The sequence below is a fragment of the Salvelinus fontinalis genome, chromosome 1 (genome assembly GCF_029448725.1).
Source record: "Salvelinus fontinalis isolate EN_2023a chromosome 1, ASM2944872v1, whole genome shotgun sequence".
Classification (NCBI taxonomy): domain Eukaryota; kingdom Metazoa; phylum Chordata; class Actinopteri; order Salmoniformes; family Salmonidae; genus Salvelinus; species Salvelinus fontinalis.
This window is the reverse complement of record NC_074665.1, coordinates 66,710,907-66,724,325: the sequence shown is the minus strand read 5'-3', so window position 1 is coordinate 66,724,325 and position 13,419 is coordinate 66,710,907. Positions and strand designations below refer to the sequence as shown.

Below are 13,419 nucleotides of genomic sequence, written 5' to 3'. Positions count from 1 at the left end.
GTGACGGGCTTCAGTCAGGAGCAGCCAGAGTCTCCCTCCTGTCCGGAGCAGCCAGAGTCTCCCTCCTGTCCGGAGCAGCCAGAGTCTCCCTCCTGTCCGGAGCAGCCAGAGTCTCCCTCCTGTCCGGAGCAGCCAGAGTCTCCCTCCTGTCCGGAGCAGCCAGAGTCTCCCTCCTGTCCGGAGCAGCCAGAGTCTCCCTCCTGTCCGGAGCAGCCAGAGTCTCCCTCCTGTCCGGAGCAGCCAGAGTCTCCCACCTGTCCGGAGCAGCCAGAGTCTCCCACCTGTCCGGAGCAGCCAGAGCAGCCACCGCAGTGAAATTCCCAACCAGACCCTCCCCTATAGGTTCAGGTTGTTCGGCCGGAGTCCGCACCTTTGGGGGGTGTACTGGTTTTCCCCTTGCTCCTGTCCTGTTTTCTATGTTTTCCCAGTTTTGATCTTTCTGCCTGAACTGACCCTGAGCCTGCCTGCAGGTTCTGAACCTTGCCACACCACACTGGATTATTGACCCCTGCCTGCTCTAAACCTGAGACTGCCTGCCGTTCTGGACCTTTTGCACCCTATCTGGATTACTGACCTCTGCCTGCCCTTGACCTATTGTTTGCTGCCCCTGTACTAGTAATAAATGTTTGTTTCTTCGACACTGTCTGCATCTGGGTCTTACCTGAAACATGATACAAATAGGATTCCCTCAAGATTGCTCTGACGTCCAAAATATTTCAAATAGAAATTTCGTGATATGAAACCTTTTTTGTTCCATGTATTTGAAAATATCTAGATTGGTCAGTCCAAAATTGCTTTTAAATTCTGTCATGGAAATACTGTAAATGTATTTCCTATTACCAAGTCATTTACGGTTTCTATGCCTTTAGTTTACCATGTGGACCAATTTACAGCTGAATTGAGAAAAGCTATTCAAGGATTGTTCCATAGGGTTGTGTTTTAAAGGAGGGATATTGGTTCTTGTAGAAGACGTTTAATATAAAGTCTGTTACTTTTTTTTCAAATGTCTTCGGTGGGGTAATTGGTATTACCTAGAATAAATATAAAAACTTTGGGAGCCATGCCATTCTGAAGAGGTTTAGTCTACCTATAATATTTATGGGAAGATTGTTCTATTTAATTATATCGGCTTTCATGTTGTTGAGTAATGAGATAAAGTTATCTTTATATAGTATATAGTATAACTATAGTTATATGTTGTCTTAGTAAGCATCCTAAGTATTTTATATTTTTTTATGGTCCACCTAAAGGATTTTTGTAGCTCATGAGTTAAACGTTTTATTTTTCCTATTGCCATTATTTTGTTGTTTTTTCACATAAATTATAGATTTACGTGAGATTTTAGAATATTCTGAAAATATTTTTTAGCAAGGTGGGCATTGAGTTTTCAATATCAGTCAGGTATATCAGGGGATAAGTTGAAAATAAGTTTAGTTTATATTTATGCTTTCCAATACTGATACCTGTTACATTTGGGTCCTGTTTAATTCTTTCTGCAAGCAGTTCAATTGCCAGTGCAAACAGGAGGGGGGAGAGAGGACCTCCCTGTTGTGCCTATTTCTAAAGCAATTTCATCAGATAATGTATTATTTGTGTATTTATTACATTCATCTAATATTTGTATTACATTTATTATTTCAGCTGGCAAGTTGAAAGCGTCCAAAGTTTTGAATAGAAAAGTCAATTCAAGACGGTCAAAAGCATTTTCAGCATCAACAGCCATTATTGATAAATCTATATATATATTTTGCCTATTCTATTAAATTGAAACATGTTCTTGTATTTGTTTGTGTCTATTTTTAAACGTATCAAATCTGGTAAGACTTTTGCCATTCTATTGCTTATGAGCTTTGTTATTATATTATTGTCAAAATGTATTAAAATTATGAGTCTGTAATCAGCAAGGGGCTCTCCAGATTTTCCTGGTTTTAATATAACTGAAATAAGTGTTTGCTCTTATTCCATCCAGCACTGCGGTTATCGCCTGTCTTCAGGTGCAAAGAAGCTATTTCTTACCCTAGAAATCACTAGTACATATTTGTAATTACTCCTGTGCCAGTAAGCTATTAGATTCAGCCAAAGATTCAGCCAAACATGAGATCTGTTCACTTAGACCACAGAGGGTACCAACACTGTCACTACATAGTAATGAATTTGTTCCTTTGTAATTACACTTTGACAGCCTATGTAAATACATAGGTAAATAGGGAGCCATTTGTCATTCAAAATAATGAATACAACTGAAATGGTTTGAAAACTATTGTGAAAAAGTATTACTGTAAGAAAGAAGGTTATTCAAGTGTATTGCAATAATAATTGACAGTAAGATATGTACTTCTTCACTACAATACACCGTAGGCTTCCATCTCTTTACAATGCACAGGTGAACTCCCTTTTACCTGCATCCATATTCTGCACATGTTCAGGTAGCAGTATGTTATTCAAAGGTCAGGGGAAGTATCATTCTCAAAGGACAGCATATGCAACATAACAGCTGCTTCATGTGGAGGAAATCTGTGCAGCATAATGCCTCCTATCAGTCAGAAATGCCAGTCGGCCTGGGTGTGGCCAGCATGTTCTCTTTTGAATGACCGTTTCAGCGACCTTTATTCACACTCAGACCTGCAAAGTGCTACTGCTCTCTTTCAATGAATATGAAGTCTTCATCTCTAGTGAATTGTTGTTTCTCTCTGCTTTCCCAAGACTGTTGTCTTTATTCATAGAGCTCAATTCAATACAGCTCAATACGTTGTTTGTTGTGGGCCTACAGTACTGTACAGTTAGTTGTGTCTTGCTGCTACGGCACTATTTGTTATCTTTATTTTTTTTAAATGCCTTCAACATTTGATACCATTCTGAGACATGAATAAAAAAGCGTATAAAATTATCGAATGCAACAATGCAACCAACAGGGCAAAGCTACTTCCTCCACATTATACCCATGCTTACTTAGTTCAGCTAGCTTGAATCCCTATCCTCCTGTGCTGGATTTGTTCAAATCACTGGTTATCTTTGCCTGACCTATTTTCCTTGCTGACTGTGGGCTATTCTGTTATATATGTCTGATGCATTTCATTAGCATAAAAACACAGGAATTTAGGTTTCACTGACACCTTGTGGCGGTAAGTCACTGTTACCAGCCAGCATCTTAGAGGTAATGGGTACATTTTTGGAGCTGAGGAGACAGACAGAGAGGGCAACTGTGACGGTAGCAGGCAGCGTTTATAGGTCGAAACCCACAGTGTTATAAAGTTTGACACTGCAGTCATGGTGAGCAATGTTTGTCACTCTCCACAGACACAGAGGTAGAGTCCCATCTCAGCCAAGGAGAGGTTCACCAGAGACGGATACTGCTTGTCACTGGAGCATCGCTCCAAACCCTCTGGTAATGCCTTGTGTTTAATTAGCATAAACACAGAATGCATTTCCATACTATTAAATCCTAAATGATAAAGAGCCATTGGTGAAACGGAGGACGGGGTAAAGAAAGCCCCATTTACAGAGTCTGAAGAGATCATTTAGCAAGTGATCTTTGCCCGTTTAATGACCTGCTTAGGCTAGTTATTGCCCTGAAGTAATGACATCAACACTTCATGTCATACAGTATGAGGTGTGTGTTAACAGACTATTAACAGTTATCCATGTCTTCACACACACACCTAAATGAGATGGAATGAGAAGGTTGTGAATACCAGATGGAGTGCATTGAGCCTTTACCAGACAGAAATTTTGTGGAAATCCAACTTTTCTAGCAAGCTGCTTCGACAATCAGGAGCTCTCTCCCTGCCTCTGTCTAACTCAGACTTGGTCAATGTTTGAATCAAGGCTTGATTAAAATGTATCTTCTCAGAACGGTCTTTTGGTTAAACTCGTAAAATAAAAAAATGGTAGGTATATTTTTCAGTTTGCTAATTTCTTGCTGTTTAATGTACATCACTAGTGATTTTGCTTGTGTGTTGCAGTGCACACACTTATAGTGCATTTGGTAAGTATTCAGACCCCTTGACTTTTCACATTTTGTTACGTTACAGCCTTATTCTAAAATTGATTGAAACATTTTTTTCATCAATCTACACAAAGCAAAAACATGTTTTTAGACATTTTTGCAAATGTATTAAAAATAACAGACTGAAATATCACATTTACATAAGTATTCAGACTCAGTACTCTATTGAAGCACCTTTGACAGCGATTACAGCCTCAAGTATGATGCTACAAGCTTGGCACACCTGTATTTGAGGAGTTTCTCCCATTCTTCTCTGCAGATCCTCTCAAGCTCTGTCAGGTTGGATGGGGAGCGTCGCTGCACAGCTATTTTCAGGTCTATCCAGAGTTGTTTGATCGGGTTCAAATCCAGGCTCTAGCTGGACCGTTAAAGAACATTCAGAGACTTGACCCAAAGCCACTCCTGCGTTGTCTTGGCTGTGTGCTTTGGATCGTTGTCCTGTTGGAAGGTGAACCTTTGCCCCAGTCTGAGGTCCTGAGTGCTCTGGAGCAGGTTTTCATCGAGGATCTGTCTGTACTTTGCTCCGTTCATCTTTCCCTCGATCCTGACTAGTCTCCCAGTCCCTGCCGCTAGAAATATCGCCACAGCATGATTCTGCCAACACTATGCTTCACTAAAGGGATGGTGCCAGGTGTCCTACAGACGTGACACTTGGCATTCAGGCCAAAGAGTTCAATCTTGGTTTCGTCAGACCAGAAAATCTTGTTTCTCATGGTCTGAGAGTAATTTAGGTGCCTTTTGACCTTTTATTGAGGAGTGGCTTCTGTCTGGCCTCTCTACCATAAAGGCCTGATTGGTGGAGTGTTGCAGAGATGGTTGCCCTTCTGGAAGGTTCTCCCATCTCCACAGAGGAACTCATGAGCTCTGTTAGAGTGACCATCAGGTTCTTGGTCTTGGTGGTTCCAAACTTCTTCCATTTAAGAATGCTGCATAAATGTTTTGGTACCCTTCCCCAGATCTGTGCCTTGACAGAATCCTGTCTCGGAGCGCTACAGACAATTCCTTCAACCTCATGGCTTGGTTTTTGCTCTGAGATTCCCTGTCAACTGTTGGACCTTATATAGACAGGTGTTTGGCTTTCCAAATCATGTCCAATCAATTGAATTTACCACAGGTGGACTCCAATCAAGTTGTAGAAACATCTCAAGGATGATCAATGGAAACAGGATACACCTGAGCTCAATTTTGAGTCTCATAGCAAAGAGTCTGAATACTTACATAAATAAGGTATTTCTAAAAAACTGTTTTCGCTTTGTCATTACTGAGTATTGTGTGTAGATTGATTAAAATAAGGCTGTAACGTAACAAAATGTGGAAAAAGAGAAGGGGTCTGAATACTTTCCAAATGCACTGTACTTTTCCACACAAGTTGATGTATTTGCATGTCCTTTAAAACTTTGTTTTCTTGACTTTGAGAGCTGTATAATGAAATGTCTAATTATCATTAGCCTGGTATTTTCCCACTGGCCAGAGACTGACTGACATTTTCACTGATCTAGTCAAGTAATACATGGAATCACATTGAGCGGGTGCTCTGTCTAACACTTTATATTCATTAAGTAAGTAGCCTTGCACGAGCCTTGGCTTGTGTGAGCCGGAAAGTGCTCTCCTGTTTCGGTAGCGTGAGGCAGTTTGATGTACTAGTACACCCCCTAGACAGGACGCTATACAATCGCAGGGCCCTACCAACAATCTATCTCCGTCATGCTCATTGCCAAGCAGAGATGCAGCGGGTACCATTTTCAGAGTCTTTGGTATAACTCAAACGGGGATCGAACTCCCAACCTTCCAATCTCTGGACGGACAATCAAACTAGAAGGCCACTGAGTTGGTAAACACTTTATAATACCACTCACATATTTACTTGGTAAATACTTTTCAGCAGCATTAGTTTCATTTCACCCTCTTTATGCAAACAGTTGTGTTAATCATGTGTATGTTTTTACAAAAGTAATTCTGCATCTGAATTAAGCCATTCCATTTTCACTTGCAGAACAAATATTTAGAGATTTTCTTTATTAATTGCAGATCCACATTACTCACTTCAATGCCAAGAAGGTGCCTTCCGTACCAAACTATTGGCATACTTCAAACCTGGTAAGCGCAACCTTGGCAACCACAGGGATACAGTTTAGCCTGCATGGCGTTACAAATGTTCACTTGTTTCAGAAGGGTCCTGATGGGAATTTTACGTTTTCAGTTGATTTGCTATTTTATGGCAAGATAAAGAAGCCCCATGGTACTTTAGGTACAGTTGGAATGAATTAGTGCCCTTACAACATCCATATAACTATTCAGTGGGTACACATGAATGTTCAACGCTACACAACTAAAGTATGTATCACTTAACTAGCACAACAGGACAAAATCTATATACTGGCATAAGCAGTCATGTCAGCATGATAATAACCTTAGCATTGCTAGCGCCACACAGGACCACTAAACTTACAACAATACAGTACTGTAACACTCAAATCCAATGAATACATATAACTGCATATGACTAAGTAAAAGTCTTACCTAATTTTCAGGTTTCCTGGCTGCGGTTGTCCATCATAAATGGAGACTATGTCAAAGTCCTCTTCAAGAGCAAAGGTGTGAAATGACAACTGTATCCTGTTTCGTTCTCCTGTAATGATGATCCAGGTACAGTTGGCATAGTTTGGGTAGCCATGGGGAAAGCCAGGACTCTCTATCGTTCCATTTAGTCCTTGTACAACACCACCACAAGTTTGACCTGAAGACAAAGATCAAAGACAGACATTAGATATAATATGGGTCTTTTAGATTTTCAATCTAAGAATTTACACATTGTACCACAAAACTTTTGGATATAACAACACTGAACCCGGTGAACTACTCTGTAGGGAAACTCCTTCAGCAATATTATACGTGACTCACAGAGGGATTTCTCTGGTGTTCTGATGAACCGTCCTCAAGTATGCCACAAACAGCACTTTTGTAGCATAACAAAGCATCCCATTGACCATTAGAAGCCTCAGGTCTGAATACAATAACCTATCTTCACAAACATTAAATATATATGTGTTTGGGTATGTTTTAACATGTTGACATATGCACATTGATGGTCAATGTTCCTCAATATTCCATTTCACATTTCTCGCTTTCTCGCTGCGTCATATCGTATGCAGCATAGGGGGACCTTCCAATATCTTGGCCTATTTATGATTGAAAAGCAGCATGTGAGAAATACAGCACACACACAAATGCTTGAACACACCATGATTATACAAGTCATTAGGCTATACCTCATCAAAGAGGTGTAGAATCTTTTATAAAAGGAGATTATTGTCCTTTCAACCTCTCGAGATTTGCAATGAAAGAGTAACAAGACTAAATCCTGACATTCTTTGGCAAGAACCATTTACTCAAAGTAAATAAACAGAGTGTGTGTATGTAGATGTCAAGCATTGAATTCAATTAAATGTGCTTGCTGCTAATACTCCCGGCAGACATTCATGTCAATCGAAACCCACTCATAGAAAGAAGACAGACATAATTTTAAAATGTTGTTGGTGGCTATGAGAGTAGCTAAGGCTAGGGCTAATTTTAATTATCTGCCATAGGAAAACATTGCTCTCAATTTCCTATCTGTTCATGTATTTTAATTACCATTGTTATTCTTAGAACATAACGTCAGAAATATAAACAGTCCACAATTTTCTAGACTAGTGCTCTAAATTGATAAAGGGTGATGGAACTACAAGTATGGGGGTCTGTTCATATGTAAGAAAAACCCTATTTTCAGATACAAACAGAGAATGAAAAAATGATGAATTATCAAAGCTTTGTCAAAGCCTCTGAGCCAATATATTCTAACTATGGTACCATCCAATTATTAAATCATAATACCTCTGAAATCAAACACAGCAATAAAAACTTAATCGGTAGTGACAAACAAAACAGAATAGGCTTGTCACGTTCCTGACCTTATTTCCTTTGTTTAGTCTTTGTTTAGTTGGTCAGGACGTGAGCTGGGTGGGTATATTCTATGTTATGTGTTTCATTGGTTTAGGGTTGTCTAATTGGCCTGATATGGTTCTCAATTAGAGGCAGGTGTTTTAAGTTGTCTCTGATTGGGACCCATATTAAGGTAGGCTGTTCTCACTGTTTGTTTGTGGGTGATTGTTCCTGTTTGTGCGTTCATTGTTTTTCATTTGTTCACATGTTCAGGACTGTTAGCGTCGTTGGTTTTGTTTTGTTTATTGTTTTTGTTCGTCTAGAAAAGTATTCTAATAAATATGGATACATACCACGATGCGTTTCGGTCCTCCGATCCTTCTAACTTACCCTCCTCAGACGAGGAGGATTACGACGGCCGTTACAAGGCTACAGTAATTCTAAGGTAAAACTAGGTATTCATTAAGCAGCGAATTAAAACAAGTAGATGTGTTTAAGCATTAGACGGTGTAACCATGGGGACCTTCCAATAGCTTGGCTTATTTATGATTGAAAAGCAGTATGTATGAAATCAGTGTCATGTATTGTTAACTAATGGACCAAACCTATAAAGGAACAAAAACCAAATAAATAGACAGCAGATGGGACATGCTATATCTCTAAGAGTTTACATTAATTGAGCACTCCAAATATGCCTAAAACATGCTCAGGCTGTAACCAGATGATGCTGGATTTGTTTGATGCTGGACACCCTCAGACATCTGTATATCGTTATCAAATTTGATTGGTAACATACACATATTTAGCAGATGTTATTACGGGTGTAGCAAAATGCTCTCTAAAAGTGTAATAGTAGGGAACTTTCTGTTCCAATGCACTTTGTGTACAAACAATATTTGTTGGCATATTATTGCATATTGTATTTGTTAGCATGAATGATAACCAGGGTTGGGTAGGTTATTTTCTAAATGTAATCTGTTACTAGTTACCTGTCCAAAATTGTAATCCGTAACGTAACTTTAGGATTACCAAAAGTCAGTAACGTAATCAGATTACTTTTGGTTACAAAATGTAATATTACCAATTGAACGACATCATTTGTAAGATAAATAAATGTTACAGTTTACATAGCTAGTCATAAATGGATGTTGCATTTTACATTATAGGTTGGTTATTTAGGCTTCTTCTAACACATTAGAAGAAGCCTACATGGGGGGGCATCATGTTGTGGGGGTGCTTTGCTGCAGGAGGGGCTGGTGCACTTCACAAAATACATGGCATCATGAGGAAGGAAAATTATGTGGATATATTGAAGCAACATCTCAAGACATCAGTCAGGAAGTTAAAGCTTAGTTGCAAATGGGTCTTCCAAATGGACAATGACCCCAAGCATACTTCCAAAGTTGTGGCAAAATGGCTCAAGGACAACAAAGTCAAGGTATTGGAGTGACTATCATAAAGCCCTGACCTCAATTCTTTAGAAAATGTGTGGGCAGAGCTGAAAAAGTGTGTGTTTAGAGCAAGGAGGCCTACAAACTTGACTCAGTTACACCAGTTCTGTCAGAATGGGCCAAAATTCACCCAAATTTTGTCTCTAAGTGGAACAGAACTCATTCTACAGCAATTTCCCTGACATGGAGTCAGATTTCAGAAATTTTGGCCCCTGTTCTGGAGTCAGTTTTAAGGCCACTGTTATTCCTATGAGTATACGGACACTGCTTACGTCTTCCCCTGGATGCCTTTACGTGATGACGATTTGAATGGTGTCGATTGCGCAATCACAGGCACTATAAATGCAAAAAACCTGTAGGTAGGAACTCTTTTCTTGGTGCGTAATGCGCGCGGTAGCCACCGACCCGCACTTGTTCCAAGCATTAGTGTAGGGAGTAATATTTCTCTGGTCATGTTTCTACTCGTTATAGGAGTTAAAAACATCATAAGGTAGTTAATTTAAAGCGTTTTATAGCAATTTATATCCGTTTAGTGCGATTTTGGGACATTTATTTCTGAGACACTGTGAATCTCTGGGCACGCTTCCAGTTCATGCCGAACGCAGTTGGCATTTCCACATGGCAAGAGGACAGCTTTCGACCAAAAGACGATTAGACCCAAGAAAGGATTCTTTGCCCAAGATTCTGATGGAAGAACAGCTCAAAGTAGGAACAATTTATTATGATAAATCGTGTTTCTGTCGAAAAATGTTAGTGGCTTAGGACGCCATTTTTTTTGACGTAGCTTCGCTTGGCGCAAACTGTATTGAAAAGTAAGGATAATTAAAAAAATGTAAATCAGCGATTGTATTAAGAATTAAATTGTCTATCAATCGCTGTCCACCCTATATTTTTTAGTCACGTTTATGAGTATTTATGTATACGACTAGATCACTGTCTAATATGGCGCACGAACATTTTCTGACCAGCTGGGCTACTTTTCTCATTGTCTAACCATAATTTTGGTGGCTAAATATGCACATTTTCGAACAAACTGTATATGTATGTTGTAATGTGATGTTACAGGAGTGTCATCTGAAGAATTCTGAGAAGGTTAGTGAAAAAATTAATATATTTTGGCGATGTTTACGTTATCGCTCTCTTTGGCTAGAATCAATGCTGGGGTAATGTTTGCACATGTGCTATGCTAATATAACGATTTATTGTGTTTTCGCTGTAAGACACTTAGAAAATCTGAAATATTGTCTGTATTCACAGGATCTGTGTCTTTCGATTAGTGTATGCTGTGTATTTTTACGAAATGTTTGATGATTAGTAGTTAGGTAAACACGTTGCTCATTGTAATTATTCTAGTCCATTTGTGACAGTGGGTGCAATTGTAAACTATGCCATCTACCTGAAATATGCACATTTTTCTAACAAAACCTATCCTATACCATAAACATGTTATCAGACTGTCATCTGATGAGTTTTTTTCTTGGTTAGGGGCTATCAATATCTTAGTTTAGCCGAATTGGTGATAGCTACTGTTGTTGGTGGACAAAGTAAAGATGGTGGATTATGCTAATGTGTTTTTAGGTAATAGATTTACATCTTTACATATTGTGTCTTCCCTGTAAAACATTTTAAAAATCGGACATGTTGGCTGGATTCACAAGATCTGTGTCTTTCATTAGCTGTATTGGACTTTAATGTGTGAAAGTTAAATATTTAAAATAAATATTTTTTTTGAATTTCGCGGCTCTGCCTTTTCAGTGGGGGTGGGGGGGGTATGCCGCTAGCGGCACCCCAGTCCTAGACAGGTTAAACAATTTAAAGGCAATGCTACAAAATACTAATTGAGTGTATGTAAACTTCTGACCCACTGGGAATGTGATGAAAGAAATAAAAGCTGAAATAAATCATTCTCTACTATTATTCAGACACTTCACATTCTTAAAATTAAATGGTGATCCTAAATGACCTAAAATAGGGAATGTTTACTAGAATTAAATGTCAAGAATTGTGAAAAACTGAGTATAAATGTATTTGGCTAAGGTGTATGTAAACTTCCGACTTCAACTGTATAGTAATATGATTAGGCTATTTCTTTGCATCAAAAACCAAAGTCTGTCAGATTTCTAGTCATTCCAATTAATTGAATGTCCCTTGATCTTCAAGAATAGGACTTGGACATATAGATAAGGCAAATTGTTTTTACACGAGTATAACCCAAAAACTAAGGATTTATTAGCCTATGTTTATCTTGTTGTCATGGAGGACTAATTGGGCTCGTTGCTTCGAGTTGAAAAATAAATGCTGCTCTCATGGAATGGCTATTTGCATGTGAACAATGTATGCCATATGCTGCATTTTCTATAGGCCTAGTTTATGTTTTTGTTGGTGACACTTTAATATCTCGATAATTTGTAGCTGTTTAAGTCTATCAAAAGTGTGCGAATTTGAGCATGTGTCCATTTCTTTTATCAGCACAAATTAGACTGAGCAATAAAAAGCCCCACTCATAGTCTTCTTAAATTAAACTAGTTTTTGACAGTATGGAGCACAATGCCACTGAGAAGTTTAGAAGGTAGGAACTTCCTCAAACTTTTCCATAGTCTTGGATCACCACTATGCAGCTGTTGGAAGATCGCATTTTTCACTGGCTGTCCACTGGTCACAAAAACAATGATTGATAAGCAGCTTAAACTTCTTAAATTCAACCATTATTGGGTTAAAATACACATCTACATTTGAACAGCCATTCACAACAACAAAAACCCGTAAGGTGCAAATAGCTAAATGAGAGAGTAGCAGTGTGATTCACATCAATGCGCTATGTAGATATCAATAAGTGTAGCTTCTATGCAACCAAGAGAGTGCGTCCAGCGCAATGTAAAAACTCTATAAAAACTCTTGGTTGCATCGAAGCTATCATTTATTTATTTATTTTTATTTAACCTTTAACTTCTTTGGCTGCAGGGGCAGTATTGAGTAGCGTGGATGAAAGGTGCCCAGAGTAAACGGCCTGCTCCTCAGTCCCAGTTACTAATATATGCATATTATTAGTAGTATTGGATAGAAAACTCTAAAGTTTCTAAAACTGTTTGAATTATGTCTGTGACATTAACAGAACTCATATGGCAGGCAAAAACCTGAGAAGTTCCACTTCCTGTTTGGATTTTTTCTGGGGGTGCCATATTTTCAACCAAGCTCTCATTGAAAATACAGAGAGATATGGATGGGTTTTCACTTCCTACGGCTCCCACTAGATGTCAACAGTCAATAGAACTAAGTCTGATGACTCTAATGTGAAGGGGTCGAAGGAGACAGAAATTAGTAATCACTGCCATGAGGTGACCATGCATTCAACACGCGCGTTCACGTGAGAGGCAGCTCCGTTCCATCTCTCAATTGAAGTTGATGTAATTCTCCGGTTGGAACGTTATTCAAGATGTATGTTAACAATATTCTAAAGATTGATTCAGTACATCGTTTGACATATTTCTACTGACTGTAACGGAACGTTTGGACATTTCGTCACGTTATAGTGGTCGCGCTTTGAGACTTTGGTTAGGGTGTTTGGTAAACAATTCGAAAGTAGCTAATTTGACATAAATAACGGACATTAACGAACAAATCAAGCATTCATTGTGGACCTGGGATTCCTAGGACTGCATTCTGATGAATTCATCAAAGGTAAGGAAATATTTATCATGTATTTTCTGGTTCCTGTTGAGTCTAACATGGCGGCTAATTTGGCTATTCATCTGGCTGAGACAGCAGATGTTCTGATATTTGAGAGAGGTAGTTAGCAAACCAGGCCAAAGACCCCTCGGAGACACCAATACTCCTTAGCCGGCCCACATATTATATTCATCCAAGCTACTCAATACTGCCCCTGCAGCCATAAGAAGTGAACTTTTTTATATATATATATAAATAACTGTGGGACACAAAACAAAGTCAGTGTAGAACACAATTTGCCCAACATGCGTTGCGCTAACTTTCAAAAAATATTTTCCAATGAACGAAGTTGCACAAACATGTGTCTTTTCACAC

General features: G+C 38.9%; 1 protein-coding gene across 3 annotated transcripts in view; it reads right to left on the bottom strand.

Moving 5' to 3' along the window:
• LOC129860196 (CUB and sushi domain-containing protein 1-like) overlaps positions 1-13,419 on the bottom strand; it is a 588,526-nt gene that overhangs the window by 388,733 nt on the left and 186,374 nt on the right. For all 3 annotated transcript variants that reach the window (XR_008760312.1, XM_055930581.1, XM_055930589.1), the window contains exon 2: positions 6,527-6,743. Coding sequence is in view for 2 of the 3 variants with exons in the window: in XM_055930581.1 (XP_055786556.1) it covers positions 6,527-6,743 (217 nt within the window). In the remaining variant the exon portion in view is untranslated. The remainder of the gene's footprint in view (positions 1-6,526; positions 6,744-13,419) is intronic.